We start from the raw sequence: 22,524 nt of genomic DNA on the forward strand, positions 1-22,524 counted from the left end.
TGAAATCTAATCAGAGTCGTTTGATTGGTCTGAAATCTAATCAGAGTCGTTTGATTGGTCTGCCACGTCCTCAGCCTCCTCGGTTATTGGTGCAAGTCTGAAACTTGAATTTTTAATAACATCCCAAAAACATTTTAAGAATGTTTGGGCATAATGTTTTAACAGGGTTTTCAGTAAACATTTTAAGAAGGTTATAAGCAAACGTTTTTAGAATGGTTTTTAGAGCACGTTATCCTAAAACATTCTGGGAACAAACAAAAAACTTAAGCTGAAAATGTTTTGAGAACATAAGGTGTAATGTTCTAGCAATATTGTCAACTCACATTTTAAGAAGGTTATTACCAAACATTTGTAGAATGTTTTTGAGAACATTATCCTAAAACATTCTGGGAACTTAAAGAAAACTTCCCGCTGAAAACATTTTCAAGAACATTTGGGCATAATGTTCTAGCAATGTTGTCACTTAACATTTTAAGGTTATCACACAACATTTTAAAAATGTTTTTAGAGAACATTATCCTAGAACATTCTGGGAACTTAAAGAAAACTTCCAGCTGAAAACATTTTCAAGAACATTAGGGCATAATGTTCTAGCAATGTTGTCACTTAACATTTTAAGAAGGTTATCACACAACATTTAAAAAATGTTTTTAGAGAACATTATCCTAGAACATTCTGGGAACTTAAAGAAAACTTCCCGCTGAAAACATTACGAGAACATTCTAGGTAACATTCTTTGAACATTTTTAGAACAAAAAAATCCTAGCTGGGAATGTTCTTCCTTTGTTATCGTGTAACATTGTGGGAACATTTTATAAAAGAACATTCTATAATCTGTTACCTAAACAATGTCCCCAAAACATCCTTGGAATGTTGCAGGTAAAACGTTCTTCCTTTGTTTACATATCACATTACAGGAACATTCTAGAAAAAACGTTTTGTGATCTGAGGCATCAATAACATCCTGAAAACATTATCGAATGTTGCTTTGAAAATGTCCTTCCTTTGTTATCATGTAACATTGTGGGAACATTTTATAAAAGAACATTCTATAATCTGTTACCTAAACAATGTCCCCAAAACATCCTTGGAATGTTGCAGGTAAAACGTTCTTCCTTTGTTTACATATCACATTACAGGAACATTCTAGAAAAAACGTTTTGTGATCTGAGGCATCAATAACATCCTGAAAACATTATCCGAATGTTGCTTTGAAAATGTCCATTCTTTGTTATCATGTAACATTGTGGGAACATTTTATAAAAGAACATTCTATAATCTGTTACCTAAACAATGTCCCCAAAACATCCTCAGAATGTTTCACCTAAAACGTTCTTACTTTGTTAACATTTAACGTTATAGGAACATTATTTGAAATGGTAAACATCCTTAAAATGCTCTTTGAACATTAGATGAAAACATTTTCTTTAAAACATTAGCAGAACTTGTCGGGAATGTTAGCCAATGTTGTGGGAACATTCCCTGCTAGCTGGGTCAATGCTGTTGTACCATTTTCTGAATCACACCATTATTTTTCTATGAATGTTGTACTTCTTTTGTGAACTATTTAGGGTAGAATATGTATATATTAACAAGAAAATGCTTTGTTTGATGCTATTACACTAGTGTGATGTGTTGTTTTTTCATAAAGTTTCCTCATTATCATCATCTCAATCTCTCCGTCTCTCACACACACGACTCTGTACACGTTGTGCAAAGAGAATGTACAGTATGCAAACAGAAGTTAAGATCAGTGCATTGTTGCAGGTTTGCCCTGCGTCAGAACCCCCTTACTAAGCAGGATCGGGGACTGACAGAGCGGGATACAACTGGAAGAGAAACAATGTTGTTTCAGAGAGCAGTTCCAGCTAGTCATGGGATTGGCCGTATTTAGGGTCAATTTATTACTTTCAATATCGTCAATTCATGACGTAAACTGAAGTGTCTACTTAATAATAGTTTAATTTCCATTTTTTAAATGTATTTATTGGAAATAAATGGCAGCTTTTCAATCCTTCAATTCAGTTTCTCTCTCACATATGACTGAATGAAGGGATTGAAAGAAACAGATTGATATTGGCCAGTTCTGGCAGAGAATACAGAATGACAGACAAGTCTGAGAAAAAGGCATTTATCATGAGTTCATTGCTTCACACTCTAAGGCAGACATTCATCAAATTAGTGGTGAAAGGGGACAGCAGAGAATAGATATAGGTGGCTCTCAATTATAACATGGGGTAAGCAAGTAATAGACTTTTAAAAAGAAAACAAAAAACAAAAAGAACAGAACTAATAGATAACACATGAATTCAAATCACATTTCATAAAAATAATAAAACAGACAATAAGTTAATACTTGTAACATAACTGCTGACTAGTAGTAGAATGATGGAAGTGCTAGGGTTTGTCCAATTTTAGAATTTCTCAACTGCTGTCCTATTTTCCCAGCCCTTTCGTAAAAATGTGTAAATCTGCTAGCTCATCAAAGGAGAATGGAAGACATGTTTGATGTGGACTACGATGGGGTGACTGCTGCGGCCAGCTTCATCTTCTGTTCTGCAGGAAGTGAGTTCACAGCTCCCTGAAACTCCTGTGCGTGGTGCTCAGCGAAGCCTCGGACCAACAGAAGCAGGGTGTTTTGGGTTTCTAGACAATGGAGAGATTTTGTGAGCAAGCGCATACTAATGCAGTAAGATAAGGGACTTGCCTAACATGATTTGTGGTTCTCTTCTCACCTGCGTCAAGCTCTTTGGTTCCCAAGACATGACTGGAAGCAGATATGATGGGCTTCATTTGACTTACCACCTGAGGGGGACAACGTAATCAAATATGATACAACGAAGGGACAACATAGAAATCTAGAGCACAGCGATGTTCGTGTCATGTTTCACTGCACAATTACACTGTTCAACACTGCTGAAGTAGCTATGACACAAAGCATGACCAGTGAGTACGCCCGCTGATCTTGCTGAATATTTGGTTAGAAGTAAATCACTTGGGCTGGGTTGCACCAACCTGGTTTACATTTTAAACCGGTTTAAATCAAGGTTTATCTACTAATCCTGTTGCACCAAACTTTAATCCTATCTTAAACCTAGTTTAATTTAATCCTGGTTTAAATCTAAGCCTCTGCTAATCCAGGTTTAAACCTGGTTTAAACCTGAGCTAAAAATGTAAATACCAGCGCAGGATTGCGGGAATACAGGAGGGCCAGGCAGCTGTACACAGTTTTATTCTCCTCCATGTCCTCCTTCAGAGGGAGACGTTCCACTAGGGCAGGAAACACCTAGGAGAAGAGAAGAGGTGTGCCTAGTCAGTGAGACACTCTGAAACACTACACTCCTTCAAAACATCTGACTGTGTCTACAGCACTCTTCCCTCATTTACACTACAGAGCCGGGCCAAGCTGAGCTGTACTGGACTGGCCTGGTTATCCACCATAGTTGCTGAAACAGTGCTGGAAAGGACAATTTGAAAGGAAAACCACAGTATGGTTTTGGTTGGCCCTGAATTGGATAAATCCACTTAGTAAGCTGCTGGCAAACTCTGCATGTTGACTGTTAAAGAATAGAACAATAAAATCTATTTAAAAAGGCGCTGATTCACAGAAACTAAAGAGAACTAAATAACTTGCAGTTGGCGCAGAACTCAGACTTTTACCAACTCCCAATGGTACATTTCCGCAAACCCTCTAGGTCACAACGCTTGCACTAGTTTTGAGTTCAGGAATAGTCCCAAAGCCAATCTACCGCATGTGATAATCACGCAATAACCGAGGTTAAGGCTGAACTCTACCTGCTCCAGAGGAACACCCTCCATGTGGCTCATGATCATCCTGCAGAGGGCAGCGCACAGGTTGTCGATCACCGCTTGGTCCTTCTCTTTAGACAGCAGGTTGGAGAAGAGGGACAGCATCATAGGGTAGTATCTGAGACAAGTTGAGGAACAAGACACCCTGAGAGACAGACAGATAGGACAGAACTAGGGCTACTTGTATTGGGCCCTATTACATAGTCAGTGGATAATCTTGCACACGGACATTGTGAGCACACATCTGCACACACGAGCACACGCACACAAACATCTTTAGACATTTACTGCATTGAGGACGGCAGTCACAACAGACACACACAGACACACACACACAGGAACTGAAAGGTGTAGCCTTTTCCGGAGCCTCAAGGTCAAAACTCAGAGGCTAACCAACAGCTACTTTCCCCAGGCGATCAGGCTCATGAACAAGCTTACTGTAGACCAGCGTTTCTCAACCGGGGTGCCGCGGCACACTGGGGCGCCGCCTGGCGTCTTCAGGGGTGCCGTCAAATAATTATATATTCTGACGTTCATGAATGAATGAATAAATCTATAAATAAATAAATGCAATACATCATTCAAATCTGTCTCGCGCGCCCCTTTCCCATGTCACAATGTCAATACCGGGTTCAGCGTAAGGTCAGTGTGTCTGCAATTAGCCTGCACGCTCGCCGGCAGCGTGTGGAGGTGGTTGTGCTATATGGATGATCGGTGACATTATTCTCTCGTCCGACTTCGGAAGCTAAGCAGGGTTGGAAAGTTCGGGAAATAACGCACGGTTTCGTTTTCATGCAATTAATTTAATACATCCAGACAAGGATGCGCGCAGCGGGAGAGAGAGACGCATTTTCTGGCTTAATAACTCTGCATCCCCGGTGTTTACGTTGAATGGACTGGATAGGTGTTTCCAATCAAATGTGGGAATATGAAAATGAATGTGTTCCATAAATTCCCGCGTTTGTTCGGTCACTGTGTCATGTTTATACAGCACGGTTACGTGCCTGATGCCTTTGATGCACACTTGCCTTTTTCCCTCCCTCCTCTCTCTCTCAATAATAATAATAATAATAATAATACAACTTTTATTTGTATCAATAGCCGCTGAGTGTGTGTGTGTGTGTGTGTGTGTGTGTGTGTGTGTGTGTGTGTATGGGGCTGTCTGGGTGATGCAGTGTCGTTTTTGAATAGCTATATTTTAGACTGGGGTGCCTTGAGATGTTATCGACTTTTGAAGGGTGAGAAACGCTGCTGTAGACAACTGACTATCATCCACAAACACATCCCATGCATATGGACTACCTAAGCTTAAGCTCACAGTCAGTTTACTACTGTCACTTATGTCCTGTAATATTGACACTTTTTTATTGAATTATGCCTAGTGCCTTAATGTCTACAAATTGCAAGATACTGCTTATTGTAAATAATCGAAGCCCAAGAATTTTACTCTCTTACATTTGTGTAATGTGACGTAACAATAAACTTGAAACTTACTCAAAGAGAGAGCTGAGCTGTGTGTCACTCAGATAAGATAAGCTACCGACCTCCCCTTACATAAGCGGTCTCAGACATTCAGGAAAGGATACTGGGCACCGGTAGGGCCTGCGGCCTGAGCCAGTGCTCCCAGCCCAAACACGCTGTTTTTGCGCACCTCTGCGTTGCTGTCCCTCACCCCGCCCACCAGCACCGGCAGCAGCAGGTTGGCCAGCTTTCCGGCCACGGTCCTGCCCCCAGACACACCCACCAGAGAGTGCAGGGTCTTCCCAAGTGTGCCCAGGGAGAAAGAGCGGTCAGCCACCGTGCACGAAGATTTCTACAAACAGAGTACACATTCTCTCATTCATTGACACTTCATATCTTTATGCTTTCATCTCAGCAGACTTAGACCGAGGGATACTTTGGTTAAATGTAAAATTACATTTGATTATTACAAACTAAAAACTCATGCATAACTTTATTTTGGTTGTTATTCACTAAATCAAGCACGACCAGGCGCCATTTGAAGAAGAAGGAACATTGTGGGATTGCTTGTTTGTGGAAATAGATTAAAGATGGTTTGGACAATAGACAGATTTGCTGGCTAGTCAGAGGTTAGCATATATGCAGATAGATAGAGAGATGAGAGAGAGGAAGTATAGACAGATCAATACAATTAAGAGTTTCATAAGTATGACTTATACTGGGACAGCAGTAGTGAATGGCAATAAGAAGAAAGGATGATGGCTGAGTAGTTGAAATAAAGTGATATAGTAGTATGAACAGTGGATTAAAGGAGACAAAGACGAGAGAGAGAGAGAGAGAGAGAGAGAGAGAGAGAGAGAGAGAGAGAGAGAGAGAGAGAGAGAGATAGAGAGAGCGACAGACAGAGAGAGACAGAGGCACCCTGACTCACAGCCTTGTTCATGATGAGGGGCAGCAGCTCGATGAGGTAAGGGGAGAAGACGTCGGCGGGCACGGCAGACGCCAGTAACGGGATGCCCTCGCCGGCAAACTCCTGCAGCATGGCGTCATACTCCGCCTGCTGCTCCTCATCCTCCGCCTCGTCTCCTCCTCCACCCTGACACACCGTCTGTATGGGGAAGAGGGGACAGGAGGGTCACTGAGACATTCTAATACACAGCAAAATGACTGGCTGGGTTCTGTCAGGCAGCCATATTGTTCTCCAAATATGTTTAACTGGTTGAAACAACAAAGAGAATCAGCGGGGCGGAGGATGGCCAGTTACCGGTCATTTAAGAAATAAAATACAGACATATAAGACGCTGCTTAAGCGATTGCATCATAACGACAGTCGTCTCCAGAACAGATGAAAGCTGTCTGGAGACAACCATAGCAAAAGCTTGTATTGGAATTTCCTTAGGTATCTAAAATGTAGCTAGTTTGTTGGGTAATTGAGCTTTTCATTTGATATATACAATACTGGCAAGGCAAGGAAAGTTTATTTGTATATAACATTTCATACAACTGGGGCAATTCAAAGTGCTTTACATATACGTATATTGCTTGTTAGGTGATATTCTCCCGATCTGTTTAAGTGGAGGCCGTCTCTTCTGAATAACTCTCAGCCTCCAGTAAATGTTCCAATGGTGAATAAATGTCATCCCTTTAAGTTTGCACGCTCCAGCGAGCCAAGTGTCAAGGCTTAGGAGTTGGCTAAATTCGGCCTACCGTGGGGAGGACTCCTGAGATGAATGTATCAATCTCAAGCTTGCCAAGTTTATTGAAAAGTTCTATAAAATCACGTCTCAAGTCTTGTGAGCCCATTTTACGAGAATCGATTGTTCCCACATGCAATATGAATCGCTTTGTCTCTGGGTGATCAGACAGTGTCTTTTCCAAATCTTTTGTTGTGTGTGAAACCATTGCATTGGGAAGACAGTGGATATGTCATTTTTTACCTTTCACGTTTCTGATCGTCAAGTCTCCAATAAACAAAGTATCATTTGGAGGTGAAGGCGGTGGGGTCTGTTCCAGGGCGTACTAGCTCTGTGTGGTTTGACTGGTGTCTCCGCTCCGTGTCCACGGGAGCCCACTGCTTTCCAGGCCTGTCCATCACCAGTGTCATTAAATTATTTGTTTTGTCTGGAACCTTTTTATCAGGGGGGTAGCATAAATCTAGCTCTTTTCCCATCCCGCTTCTGATGGCTGGATTACCAATCAACAAAGTATCTCTGTGAGGTGAAGATGGAGCTTGCCTCGGCTCCGTGTCGGAGTGCCTCTGACTCTTATCCGGGCGCTGTGCAGTCATGCAAGGCCGCAAGTTATTTAATGATAGGCTTCGGTTGGCTGCTTTTCAGTGATTTCTGTAGCCTGTGGAATCTTTCCGGGGGATGATTAATCTGTCCAGTGAATTTTGCAGCTGTCAGCTGTCTCATTAGCTCTGGAAAATGTGAATTATAATATTGATCCTTTAGAAAGGCTTGCGTAAGCGGAGGATCATTAGCGTAGCGAGTTTCCAGGGCAGCGAATCTTCTTTGCAGGCTATATTCTAATAAGTCGACTCTCTTTGAAAGATCCACACAGCTAACAGATAGTAGGCATAGTAAAAATAGTAGAGAGCAAAAAACGAGCGAGGAAGAAAGCAGATCTACTCTACTCAGAACCAGGAAGTAGTACTACTGGAGACCCAAGCCGGCCCAGCTTATCTCACCTTCTTCTTCAGTACGTCGCGGATGGCCTGGCTGATCTCTTGCAGGCGTCCGGGTGCCTGCAGCGCATCCCCCTGGCAGGCCTTGAGCACCGCATTCATGGCCTCCAGCACGCCCATCACCACCTGCGTTATACATGACATTTACATTATCCTGTATCATCACATTATCATACCATTATTTGACCAATTTAACTATATTATAACATCATGATTAGGGCATAGAACACTATGGATATATATATATATATATATATATATATATATATATATATATATATATAGCTGTTTCACTGTTCACAGCTATATTTATAGCTGTTTCACTGTTTATTGTTTTGTGCGTTTGTCTTTCTGACTCTGTTCCGTTTGTCCCATTCCCTTGTAAAGCGACCATGGGTCTGTGAAAGGCGCTATATAAATGTAAGTAATTATTATTATTATTATTAAACTTGGTGCGCAGGTCCATTAGACTCAGACACATGCAAATCAACCAACATTGGCGAGCAACCGCCATTATTTTGATACCTCTTGATGTGGTTCACCAAAATCTCTTAAAATGTTATACACATGCCATACATATAAAAACTGATTTCATCAAAGACAGTCTCTACTCTATTGCTATAAATGGCTCATCATCATCATAATCATCACCTGCCGCTCGCACTCCTTGCGTATTGCCTCCAGGAAGCTGGGCAGCACCACTTCTAGAAGCTTCTGGAGGACTAGGAGGGACAAACAAAGCAGCATGTTAGCTAACAACCTTTTATGGAAAGTGGGCACAGAGCAGTGATTGGGATGAAGAGAGAGAGAGAGGGAAGGGGGGGGTTTATACCCTGACGGTTGGTTTCTGAGGGACTCTCCTGACACACTTTGTGCTGAGCTCGGCAGAACTGGCCCATGGCCCCGAAAGCGGCCCTCCGCACATCCTGGTGGGGGAACTGACAGGGGGAGGCGGGCAAACAGAGGGTGTACACGGTAAGAGATGCCTCCGTTACTCACTCATAATATACAGTAGCACACTTATTCATACTCACATAGTAGCTAGCATACATCATTTAATCAGACATCCATTTACCGACACACACAACACCCTCCTCCTCCTCCTCCTCCTCCTCATTCTCCTTCTTAAGAAGGACAGAGCAAGCAGAGCTACTTACATCCTTCAGCTTATAAACCTGCTGGAAGCTGGACTCGAGGAAGGGCTGGAAGGCAGCACTGAGGAGTGGGTTCAGAACAGAAGAGTCAGAACCATAGCGGATATCCCAGTGTCCTATATCTATGGTGAGAACCGAGTGAGTGAGACTCCTAACTATCGACAGCAGCTATTAATTACTATGTTCCAAAAAGGACTGACTCCATGGCCATTCCTGTAGATCTGGAAAGAATTTGATAGGTGGTGGCAAAATGGCCACTCTACTATCATCATCAGAGTACACGGTAGAGCTGTTATTATTTGCCCTTCATCCATCTCACTCCTCTCAGATCTATAGGAGTATGTGGCTGGAGGTTGATTTGGGATTCAGCAGCATGTGTATGTGTGTTACCCAGTGTTGAAGGCAATCTCTCCTAGGGAGTCGCAGGCGTCCTCTTTCTCGTCAATGTAGGCGTTTTCTACACTGAACCTGTGGGAGAAGAGAGAGAGAGAGAGAGATCATGAGTGTGCTTGTAGAAATAGCATGGCCCCTTTCTTTCATTCTCTCCATGGCTTCATCCACATACAGTACGGTGCTTATAGAAATTATTCAGCCCTCTTTCAACACTTTCTTCTTTTGTTTCCCCAGAGCATCAAACAACTGATCTGCACACCCTATTGGACACTTTCAAATGTAAAGAAGACAGCTGCAGTAAAGGCCTGGCAAAACATCACAAAGGAGGAAACCCAGCATTTGGTGATGTCCATGGGTTCTCGACTTCAGGCAGTCATTGCCTACAAGATTCTCGACAAAGTATTAAACATTTGCATTTTATTTATGATTACGTTAATTTGTCCAATTACATTTGAGCCCCTGAAAATAGAGGACTGTGTATATATTTTTTTGTAATTCCTAAACCTTTCAATATTTTTGTTCAACAACTTAAATTAAAACTGAATGTATGTACTTAAATTGCATCTTGATTTTTTTCCTTTCAAATCCATTGTGGTGGCATACAGAGCCAAAATTATGGAAATTGTGTCACTATCCAAATATTTCCGGACCTAACTGTACAACCATACTTGTATAATGCTGGCTACAGTTTACCACAGGTTGGGCCATGTACATTAGCTAAAAAGTCAGGACACAACATAAATGAAACCTATAATGATTGGGAACGAACACATCTCGTTTAAGTCTGTTAAAACTAAGCCTGTTTTGAACTGGCTGCAATCTCCGAGTAGTGGAGTAGAAACGCCCACAGATGATCTATCCAGGCCGATCTTGGTGGAATCTCAAGACAAAATGGCTGTGTGTGTGTCTGTATGCCACTTCACACACACGGCTACTACTTACGTGCAGCGGCGCAGGTCTGGGTCGACCCACTTTGGGAACCTCGGGTCTATGGCATCGGTGAGATTGAGGCCCAGCAGAACACACTCAGCTGCGAGTGGGCTGAACACGTCTTTCCCGATGGTGCGTGCCTGCACTGACAACGTATCTGCCACGGGGACCGAGGATACATATCATCAACCTCCGTTTCTCCAACCCAGGACACACTTGTGGTAAATTAAACTGGGATGACGCTGCAGTGACATGCAGCTTGTACATGAGTGAAGTCAAAATGCGAAGAAAAACACAACACGTGTTTTAATAGGCTAGGTGCACGATCTCCACTACTTCCTGAAAGGCACCTTGCATGAACATATCCTGTCTCACTCTATTGGTTTAATTGATTAATCAGCAGTGCACTGTGTGTTCCAACAGTTTACCGCACAGCTGATTAATCAATTCAACCAATAGAGTGAGACAGGATATGTTCATGCAAGGTGCCTTTCAGGAAGTAGTGGAGATCGTGCACCTAGCCTATTGACAACATGAAAGATGACAAGATAGCAGCATTAGCGCTAGCTCACCCAGAGCCTGTGTCTGCAGGGACCTCATCTCGTCACGGGTGTCTGTGAGGAAGCCCTTCAGACTCTCGATGACGGGGGGGAAGTAAGGCACCAGCATCTCTTTAGTAGCGTTGGCTGAACCGCAAGAGGAAGGGAGGGGGGTTAATACAGTCTGAAAGGTTTACTACCCTGGTGGGTGTATTAACAAACAGAGTCTGACGTGGCTACCAATCCTCATCTCAATCTGCACTGACACGAAAGAACATAATAGCTAAAGCAATATGGTAAATGTCCACTAAGGGAACATGCTTTTTCCTAACCCTAACCCAATAATAAACTGTTAGCTGTGATATAACTAACTTTCTAAGTGTTACCAATACTAAGCTGATGTTCTGTGTGCTACCAGTGATCACAAACGTGTTCATTATTAGCAGTAATAAGCATTACCTATGGCTCCGGTGGCGCTGACCGCCAGCTCTTTGAGATGGAGACTGTCTGCGTTGCTCAAGGCGGACAACATTGTCTCCATGAGAGTGGGCAGGTAGGGTTGGATCTCTTGAGAGAGGGAAGGGGTTGAATGGTGTCAGTGAAAACCCACAACAAAGAATCTTTGATTGACCAGTTAAAAATCCCGTCTCCGAGTGGAGGCATAGCCATAGTAGATTCAGGTGAAGTGAACGGGCAGCACTCTCACCCAGGTCCTCCAGGAAGTTCTTCAGGGCGTAGAAAGCCTTGGTGACGTGGCCTATCTTGGACTGGTTTAGTGCTGACATGTAGCCCAGCAGCAGCGGCATCAGCTCCTTGCTGTACTTACTGACCTCAGGCTGAGAGGAAGGGGGGGGTTAGATAGGCTGTCCTTACTGACCTCAGGCTGAGAGGAAGGGGGGGGTTAGATAGGCTGTCCTTACTGACCTCAGGCTGAGAGGAAGGGGGGGGTTAGATACTTACTGACCTCAGGCTGAGAGGAAGGGGGGGGGGGGGTTAGATAGGAGTTCTAAAAAGTCCACATCTCAATATACAAACCTGTTCAGCTAGCTATAATGTATTTTCAAAGGATGCCTCTCAATCTCATTATTAATACGGTTAAATCTGAAAAAATCCCGACTGATCACGTCCGGTCTGACTGACCTGTAGGTGTTCAGAGAACTGTCCTAAAGCAAAGAGGCCTGCGCTGCGGACCACCTGGTTACTGTCTGACAGACTCTGGCACACTGTCTGCAGCATGGAGGACAACAACCTGACACACACAGACACACACACACACACACACACACACACACACACACACTTAACTACTGGACACATCTACAAGTGAATGAAAAGGAGAAGAAGAGGAGACATACAAAACTAACTGGGACTTTAACATGGGAAACAGTCCCAGTTAGTTGCAGTGTGCTTGTCTAGGGGACTTGAACAGGAGTTGTACTCACTTGGTCTGTATGTGGTCGGCGCAGCCTTCCGCCAGCCCGGCCATACACATCAGTCCAGCCTTCCTCTCGTAGGGGTTCTCACTGGCCAAGCATGCCTGAGTGAGGGACATCTGGGCCACAAGAGAGACAGCAGCACTTTATCATTTTTCTCATATTATTAAAAAAAAAGGAAAAAAACGTTTTTCTTCAGAGAGAAAACTCAAGGGATGACAGATGAGAGAATAAATAGAACAAGGCCACACAAACATGATAAATTGTTTAACGGATGCCTGTCACTTCACCAGTATTCAGAGTGATGACTGGAGACCTCCATTTGTTGATGTTAGTGTAACAGTGTTTGTGTGTTTGTGTGTTTAGTCAGGAATTTAGAATCATCAGAATATCAAAATGTTTATATGAAAGAGCTTACATATTGAATATAACATATTTGGAAGACATAATTGGTGTAACTGTAGATAGTCTGCTGTAAAACTTCACTTATCCCGCGCGAATGCATCACATGAAACACAGGCGTCGAGGGGGGGATTTCTAAATTACGGACCTCACCACATAATACTAGTCCCGTGCGAATATTGCTTGATGGATATTCAAAGTACTTTGATACTGTTTTTTTTGTTTTTTGCTTGCTTGCCCTCACCTTTCTGAAAATGAAATCCATTAAACAATGAATCAAGTTTGTATTGTCTAAATAGAATAACAGAAACAATAGAATGTCAGGTGCCAGGTGTAAGCTGAAATGTCTTGTGGACATACAGTATTCCGAGACGCTGAGCCCGACAACTATCATTTTACACAACTAAAACATTTATTATATAATAAATCATCAGGTTGAAAGAATATCATCAAACAGTACACATTTGAAGCAGGCACGTAAAGAATACCTCTGTGTCATTGGCTGGCATAACAGGAGAGAAACTCTGGGTGTGGCCCCCATCTTCCCCTGACCTCAACCCTACTGAGAACCTTTGGAGCATCCTCAAACAAAATATATATGAGGGTGGGAGGCAGTTCTCATCAACACAGCAGCTCTGGGAGGCTATTCTGGCATCCTGCAAAGAAATTCAAGCAGAAACTGTCCAAAAACTCACAAGTTCAATGGATGCAAGAATTGTGAAGGTGATATCAAAGAAGGGGTCCTATGTTAACATGTAACTTGACCTGTTAAGATGTTTTTGTTTGAAATAGCTTTTGATTTCAGTAAATATGACCTCCTAATATGACCTCCTAACCCTAAATTCATCAAATTACCATTTTTAGTTCTTTACAACCTATAAAATGTTTTGAAACTCTGTTGTGCATAATAATTTGGAACAGTGCATTTTGAACTTTTTATTTAAAAAAAAAATACTGTTATCATTGGGAGGTTTGTTCAATAAAATTTGAATTATACTCTAACGGTTGATGACTTGAAAATTATACTGATTGTCATTTGCATCGACTATTTAGGAAAATCTGAGAAAAATATAATTTGCATAATAATTTGGAACGAGGTGTATACTAACCAGCTGTTGGAATAGTTTCTCTGGGGGCATGTAGAGAGCCAAAGTGTCAATAACCTGCTGACAAAGACAATATTTTTATTTGAGGAAAATAAAGAGAAAGAAAGATGTCAACCTAACAGTACCTGACATAATGGGCCCTATTATGCACTTCATAAGGGCGGCTACACACTAGACGACTTTTCAAGTTGTAACATCTCTGAGCCTCTCACACTAAACGACCGTCGTGCTGGTGTCCGTGTCGCAGCGGCGTGCAGACGTCGCAGCACAGCGCAGACTACAGGATGTGTTAACGACGGGGGCTCACAGACTACAAGATTCTTCACTTGGTCAGGACGATTCCTTGACATGGACATGAACACACCTGCTACCTTCTTTGAAAGAAATCGCGATTTATTCAGTGAAAACTAGTACACCATTCAACATAGCATAACAATAGCATAGCATTCGCGGACACAGTCAGTCAATGCACCTAGCACAACAATAGCATAGCATTCGCGGACACAGTCAGTCAATGCACCTAGCACAACAATAGCATAGCATTCGCGGACATAGTCAGTCAATGCACCTAGCACAACAATAGCATAGCATTCGCGGACACAGTCAGTCAATGCACCTAGCACAACAATAGCATAGCATTCGCGGACACAGTCAGTCAATGCACCTAGCACAACAACTAGCGCCGTAGCTAAAGGCTATTATCACTCATTTCCCCGACCTCTCATTGGCTGTGCTGTCCACACGGGTCGTTGCCCATCTCAGACTAGCAGAATGTAGATTCCGTCGGCCGATAAAATGAAACATGTTTGAAAAGATCTGGAGCCCTGCGACGGCCCTAACGACGGGGTCGGCGGTCCTCCGATTGCGTCTCTGAGCCTGTCACATTAAACGAGCGTCGGAGACGGCGCGTCCCCGGGTTTGCAACGACTGGAGGATTTTGTCGCCGACCGCAAAAACTGGTCGGCGACAGCTAAATCGGGGTTAAAATCGTCTAGTGTGTAGCCGCCTTAAGTCTTAAGCAATAAGACGAGGCGGTAGATCTAAACTTAAGACGTGGAGGCGTGGTCAAGGCCACTTTGCTATTATGCGTGCGGTAGTGGGCGCCTAAGACCCGGCGCTAAGCCCAGAAATTAGTCATGGGTGTGTTTTGGGCGTCTTCTCAATCAACCCAATCAGTGTGCCAGGTGCCATTCCCTTTAAGAACCGGCTGCGTTAAGTCATAAGCGCTATGCTATTATGCAGTTCATAGGCGCTAGACTTCATGCACGTTTTGAAACACGAGCGCGCCTCCGCGGTTTGCGCATGCGCGCCGACCGACTTCTTAAGAAGTGGGTCAGCGCGCATGCGCAAACCGCGGAATAGCAAAGTGGCCTTGACCACGCCTCCACGTCTTAAGTTAAGAACTTTTCAAACCACTTCTTAGCGCTAGGCGCAAAGTCAGATCGCATAATAGCAGGGGCGCCTAGCGCACTTCATTAACATATGAACACTCCCACAATGAGTAATATATGCACGGGAGTCTTACGTCTTATGTGTGGGCGCCTAGCGACACCTGCATAATAGCAGTAGCGCGTATGAAGCGCATAATAAGGGTTGCGGTAGGTCTTAACCTGGCGGTGCGTCTTAATTAAGACTTAAGACGGCAAGTTAAGAAGTGCATAATAGGGCCCAATGTGTTTGACACATATTGGGCCAAACACAGATTAAGCCTAAAATTTACTAAAAAGAGTTTACAAACAATTCAGTTTTTCAGTTTTCAGAAGTCGTCCTAGTATGTGTTCAGGAAACTGTCCTATTATGTCTGCTGTGTATCACGCAATGTTGTGAACTGCTGTGGCGCAGCGGTCTAAGCATTAGCCTCTAGTGCAAGCTGCCCACCGGGGACTGGGATCGAATCCCGGTCTCGCCAGACCCGGATATGGCCGGGGCTCACAGGGAGCGGCATATTGAGCGGCCGCTCCCAAGGGGGGTATAGGACTATTTCCGGACAAGGATCCGTCGCGCAACACCGCCCCCGTCTGGTGCTGGAGTAACGGTGTCGGGCTCGAGGAGCCAGACAGCTAGTCTGCCTGGCGATCTCCTCTGGGGCTGCCGGCCACGGGGTCGTGCGGCGGATCCTACGCAATAGGCAGGGGATAATTGGATGCTAGGTTGGGTACAATTGGATACCAAATTGGGTGAAAAAGGGATAAAATAAAAAAATAAAATAAAAAAAAGAGGCACTAAAAGGATCACCCCAGCCGCGAAGTGTTTGGGACTGTCGGTGTCGTCCTCTGTGTCTTTCTCCTCGTCCTCAGGGTCCTCCTCCCCAGGCGGGGGTGCTGCGCTCAGCACGGCGAAGACCGTCTGCAGGATGGGGCCCAGCAGCTTCTGCTTCAACACCGTCTAAAGGGGAGGGAGAGTCATCACCAGCTCCGTATACTTTCAATGGCAAAAACGGAAAAGTGCAATGCATGCAGAGATGGCTTTCTTTTCTTCATTTCTCCAATGAAAAACTGCTGCAGCGTCCCAATTATCTACCGTCTTCTGCCTAGTACGGAGTGTGCACATTACTAGATGGATCACAAAACGGATGACGTCTTGTAATGCGTGGCATTGCACAAAAGCATGCTACAGGGGGAAAGGTAGAGCATTGTAACACAGCCTGAGTGTAAAGGGCAGAAAATGGATGAGGAAAGGATGGCACATCCTGAGTTTAAGGAGGGAGAGAAGTCACTGGGGGTTATATTAGGCATAGAGGAGCAGTATGTAGGGCATCCATTTATAGTATGGTTATAGTCAGGGGTGCACATAACTGGTGCGCCAGTGCGCATGCGTCGCCAAAATGCATGCTGCGCGGCAGATCAGCCGCATGAACGCGCTCTTGCGCACAAACAGCTGGAAACGCTGGGAGAGGAATTTACTTCCTCAAAATCCAACTGCTGACTGCTGACTGCTGCATCACTGCAGTGCAAGCCCCACTAAGTAACTATTTGCCGTCCCCTCAGCCGAAGGCCCGACGAGTAATCCATCACAACAGTCGACCGACGACGACCACGGCGACTCCCCTCACGAAAACATTCGGAAAGTATCGTAACTCGTACTTTCATTCCGCATATCGCGTATCGCACGGTTATCACGCCGCCACGTGAAAATTCAGACCCCTGACCCAGGGAATATGGTTGGGAATTCTATTAGGAAAAAAAAAAGGCTTTGTTGCACAATCAAAATAATGAGCTATTTAAAGTGATAGCCTACAACATCCTCTACCATGGTTGAAATTGAGGACAGTATTAACAGCAGTCAAGAGAGCATTGATGATGATTAAGCTTTGTAGCATAAATAAATGCTTAGGCTGTAACTTTTTGTTGAAAAGTTGATTTCAGTGTTTACAGAACAGAGCAGTGCTTAAAGAGATATCAGTTGATTTCATTGTGTTTAAAGGAGTCTGACAGACTTTCATGCTTAAAGAGCAGTCATTTGATTGTGCATTTGTTTCTTTTGTTTTGCACACAATAATTTGTTCGTTCATCTTTATTTATGAATAAATGTCGTTTTGCTAATATAAGTTATCCATGTATCCCTTTTTTATCCATCCTGTGGGACGGGTCGTGACTCGCGAGCTCGGGGAGCACCAAGCAGCATCCCTAGGTGCTCCTCTGAGCACTGGCCCCAAAAAGTTATGTGCACCCCTGGTTATAGTTTACCTTGCTCTTAAGTCTGATGAGAAAATTGATGCATGAGAGAGCCTGGACCCGCAGGGAGTCGCTGAGTGTGATGTCTGCGCTGACCTTGAGAGAGACACACACACACACACACTTCATTGAACTGCAAACAGAAATGCTGCATAAATCCACAAGAGATACTGTATGCTGCATGTATTGGTCAACATTACAGCCAGCTAAAAAATGTACGAATGAAAGGCTCACAAGAGTATGAGCTTAAAAAAACAACTGAAGTGTCAATTAAAAATGTGAATTTCACACCCAGTCAATCATGTCTGTTGGCTTAAGAAATTGTCATAATCAAAAAAGCTACTTCTTTTTGAGCATTTTAATTCTAAATGACTCTTGCCCAATCGGAATATTGAGCATATTCTGATTAATTAATACAGGAATATGGTGTGCATGTAAATGTAGTCACTGTGTTCTCACCTCCAGGCAGAAGTGGACGATTTCAGTGATGATTTCAGGCACAATGATGGACACTTCGCTCTCCATCAGCTCATCGTACACCTCCGTACATTCGTACACCTTCATGGCCTCGCTGGCCTGGTCCTGCACAATACACACAAAGGGCTCTAAATACATCCAGATAATGTGGCTTACGAGCTAGAATAGATCTGACATCCTAATCCAAAGCATCCAAGCCATTCCAGGCCAAATTTTCCAAAATTGGCAAATAAAGGTTAATGGCAAAGAGAGACATGAGCGTGCAACTTTCACTTCATATTGAGTTTAACTCACCTGAAGGTTTGCATTACTTCAAAACATTCTTTATTATAAATGTGTGTCTGTAAAACATCTGTCTTGCTCTGGCTAGATGTGTCATACTATGTGGTAGCTGTACATTTCTGGAACTTAATACCCAGCTCTATCAAACAATGTTCCACTCTGACAGGCTGATAGATAACCAATCATGTGACCACTGACCACAGACCCAAAACGTATTTCTTTCGGGTTATTATATATCATATTTTTTTACGATGTAATGTTTTCTTGAGTGTAAAGTGTGATGTTTTTATTTCCTGTAGTTCTATTTTATGTGATTTTACTATGTCCTGTAATTCTGTGATGTTTTTATTTCCTGTAGTTCTGTTTGATGTGATTTTACTATGTCCTGTCAGGGCTTGACATTAAGCTTTTTCAGGTACTTGTCCTTTGGACAAGTGAACTTATCTTTTACTTGTCCGAGAGCTCCAGTTACAAGTCCACAGCACACCACACACACACACACACACACACACACACACACACACACACACACACACACACACACACACACACACACACACAGCACAGTTCTACTGAGGGAATGACATATCAGCACATAACAAACCTGGTCTGCTTGGATGAGGTGTCTGAGGGCAACGATCAGTCTTGGGATGAGGGAACGCATTAAGTTCTGGAAGACATGTCATTACAGCTGTCAATCAATGAATGCGGAATGAGGAAAGACTGAACATGTGCTCATCCAACATGATGCATTGAGGGTCTCCCACACAATCATGCTGCCCACCCAAACCGTGCACTTTACATTATTTACTGCACATTCTCTGCTTTCCTCAGAGGTAACACAATGTTTTTCCGGGCCAGTTCAGCCCGCTTTAAAACAGCTACGCAATGTGAAAAGGAAATATTCGCATGGTATGGGTCACGGGCAGAATAGGGTGAAATGTAAGAATTTAAGTGGGCAATAATGACATGTGACTAGAGGGGACTCACCATCTCCTCTGTGCTGGTGTGTGACCGCTTGGTCATGGCGGTAAGAGTGAGGATGCAGTAGTACAGTGCATTGGGGTTGTTCAAGTCCTCCAGTACAGTGCCGAACAGCTCCAGCAGCTGGCGGTAGTGGGGCTTGAAGGACTCCGGGTTCGACTCCACCACTTTGCTGAGCAGGAGGAGACCCACCTGAGAGGAGGGGGACAAGAGTAGAATAAGTTACAATAAGTAAAAACTCTTCAGTCCATGAAGAAAGACCCAACAGTGAATCTATTCAGAAGTAATTTCAAAGTCAAATTATCTCACAAGGGAAATGTGTTTGGTGGTGCATAGCAAAACACAATAGTTTCAAAAAGATGCATCACCCAATTGACATATTTGTAAATGCACTGGCCCCCCAAAAAATCATATTTAAATAAAATAAAATATTAATAACAATTATTATCACAACATGCTCTACATTATGTAGAGTTTGAAGGACAAGTTCTGCTTAGGATTGATGTTTGATAAACCAGAGGGTTCACTGTGGATTAAAAATCATAAAATAATTGATTTTCAAAACATTAAAAAGGTGCAATATGTGTCTTTCTCCTGTTGAAAATGTAATAACCATGCTCAGTCATGACTTATGACGCATTAGCAGTCTGTGACGATGTGTGCACCTGCCAAGATGGTGGCTTTCTGCCAGAATGTTCTTTTCCAAAATGTTCAGGACGTTTGTGGAAGTTTCTGACCACTTGCTGCTCATTGGCTACCAACCTACCTACAGCAAGCACCTCGTTCTGGAAGCCCACCTAAGCACCTGAAGCTTTGTATGCAAAAACATTTCTAACATGTATTCTGATCACTTTGTCCTACTAAATATACTGTTTGACATTTGCCTATACTATTACTATGTCTGAGTTTTGTTTTGGGAATGAGGGGATTTGTTTGTAACTTTGGGTTAAAGTTGTATCCAGTCATGCAACCCTCGCCCTCGGTGACAGACATGGTTGCACAGTGATTGTATCAAGTCCACCACCATTTTAAAAAGCGAACCGTAAACTGATAACATGCAACAACAATTTATCTCTCATTACTCATTGAGGTGGTGGTGTAGCCTACCTGTCTGTCCGTTGGGTTATTACTCTTGGTAAACTCATTGAGCAGGGTGAGAAGAGCTGGCCAGCGGTCAGGTGTCTCATGTTTGACAATCACAGCACTGAGCTGTGAGAGGGAGTGACGCACTGTGTGGCTGCAACAGAGATACCACATTTACCATAAAAGACCAAAGCAAGGGGGTTGTTCATTGTATTATTAATTGTGTTTATGGTAGGATAAGCATAAAACTGGGTGCCATGACCCATTGGTTTTCATGTAGGCCAAACAAAGTTGGCCTAAAGTTTCAACATCAAATGCCACCTACATTGTCTTTCATATCAATACAACAAGCTTACTCTGTCTCCTGTTGGAAAGCTTGCAGGACCCCTGCCTTCAGACTATGGAAAAACAAAAACAAAATAAGAAAATAACATCTCAAACACAATGAAGCGTTATGGAATGAGAAGCCGTGGTATATCGTGGATGTTGGCACAGCCTCTTCTTCTTTGGTGTAACGTCAGAGGTCCAACTCGGTGTTGCGTAGCCATGCCCGCATCTCTGGTTCTAGGTCGAAGAGGCTGGCTTCTGAGGGTGGTCTATATAAGGGGCAGATGGTGATTATGTGGTCGGCGGTCTGCTCTGGGTCACCGCACTTGCATGCCGCACTGTCCGCCAGGCCCCACGCCTTCATTGATGTTTTAAAGCGACCGACACCAGTTCGTAGACGGTTCAGTGTGGTCCATTGCCGGCGTGGTAGGTCGTCTCCTCCAATGGCGCCATCTCCTGGGTCCCAGATGTAGCGGGCACATGTAGATGTTGGCACAGCTAGCGGGGTGGTTAGTTACACCCTCCAGCTGGGCCAATATCCACCATATACCACGGCTTCCAGTTCCAAGAAGGAGGAGGCTTTCCATCATTTGTTTCCTATGCCTCCTAGGCTATGACCCCCCCAAAAATACACAATGGAATAATCAACTCTTATTATTTCGTTTATGTAACAATTTTCTACTCTAACCTCTCTCTGTTATCCGGGCTAATCTTCTTCCAGCTAATCTTCTTCCTCAAAATCTCTGCGGCTGACTGGCGAATCTGAGAGAGATGGATTTATAATGCCCGGATGAAGGTGACGGTAGCAAAGACAACACATATCATTGACAACTCAACACAAGGTGAGCAAACCTGTAAGCAAACCTGTAAACCCCATTAGCCTCAACCTGTAAACCTCATTAGCCTCAACTGATTGTGAACTCTTCTCCGATGTGAGGGTTAGGGGACCCATGTTTGTACTTTGTACATACTTGTGGATTCTGGGAGCTCGTCATGACAGCACACAGAGCTGGAATGATGGCTGGGTCTTTGAACGCCTGCTCCATCTGAGCAATGGCCTAAAAAAAATGAATGAATGAATGGACTTTATTGTCATTGCTACAGTACAGGTACCAAACAACGAAATTTAGGAGGGGTGGCTCCCCTCCTAAAGAGAGGAAACAAACAACACTGTAACAGTGTTTTGCCAAGTAGTAACACATCTATATGAACATGAATGCTGACCACTGGCACTGTAGACACAGGGGACTGTCACGTGTATGAGTGACAGAAGAATAGCCTGCAGTGTCAGCTGTCAAAGACACACTGCATTTTGATCACTCTTCTAATCAATTTCTCATCTAGTAGTGACATTAGACTGGTAACTGATGTGTAGCAGTTGGTAGTAAACGGGCTAGCCCAGGGTCACCAAAGCTTTGCCACTAATGACGGTTGGTACTAATGGTTAAACACACGGTCGTGCCCATCCCGTTTGACCAGATCAATTAAGACAGCTGGTCTATCTGTTCACATTACCTGCTGAATGACGGCATCGTCAGGCTGGGTGAGCTGTAACAGAATCTGCTCTAGTCCCTCTGACATTTTGTCTCTTCCGAGATGATCAGCGTGAAACGGCAAGCGAAACTTCAAAACAAAACAACAAAGTTGACCCTTATACAGCAGCTGTGTCAGTAAGCAAATCTAAGATTAGCATATGACAGCAGATCCTCACTATCTAGTAAAATAGCTTAGATAGTTCAATCTATCTATAGTTTAATCTAGCTAACGTCTATGTTAGCTAACG

General features: G+C 43.5%; 1 protein-coding gene across 1 annotated transcript; it reads right to left on the reverse strand.

The window, feature by feature from the left end:
- Positions 1–2,149: 2,149 nt before the first annotated feature.
- Positions 2,150–22,322, reverse strand: LOC308164521 (importin-4-like; the record flags this gene model as incomplete). Its single annotated transcript, XM_080538590.1, has 28 exons — positions 2,150–2,646; positions 2,736–2,805; positions 3,182–3,286; positions 3,796–3,928; positions 5,397–5,623; positions 6,203–6,379; positions 7,961–8,083; positions 8,609–8,679; positions 8,790–8,895; positions 9,115–9,172; positions 9,502–9,579; positions 10,447–10,591; positions 11,007–11,120; positions 11,433–11,540; positions 11,674–11,809; positions 12,114–12,222; positions 12,416–12,525; positions 13,918–13,971; positions 16,150–16,299; positions 17,601–17,684; positions 18,048–18,170; positions 18,952–19,017; positions 19,338–19,523; positions 20,439–20,568; positions 20,771–20,812; positions 21,430–21,503; positions 21,713–21,799; positions 22,257–22,322. The coding sequence occupies 28 exons, from the start codon at positions 22,320–22,322 to the stop codon at positions 2,516–2,518; spliced, it is 3,063 nt and encodes a 1,020-aa protein (XP_080394716.1). The 3' UTR covers positions 2,150–2,515.
- Between the last annotated feature and the right edge of the window lie 202 nt (positions 22,323–22,524).

The sequence above is a fragment of the Nansenia antarctica genome (assembly GCF_963989245.1).
Source record: "Nansenia antarctica genome assembly, chromosome: 8".
NCBI classification, from domain to species: Eukaryota; Metazoa; Chordata; class Actinopteri; order Argentiniformes; family Microstomatidae; genus Nansenia; species Nansenia antarctica.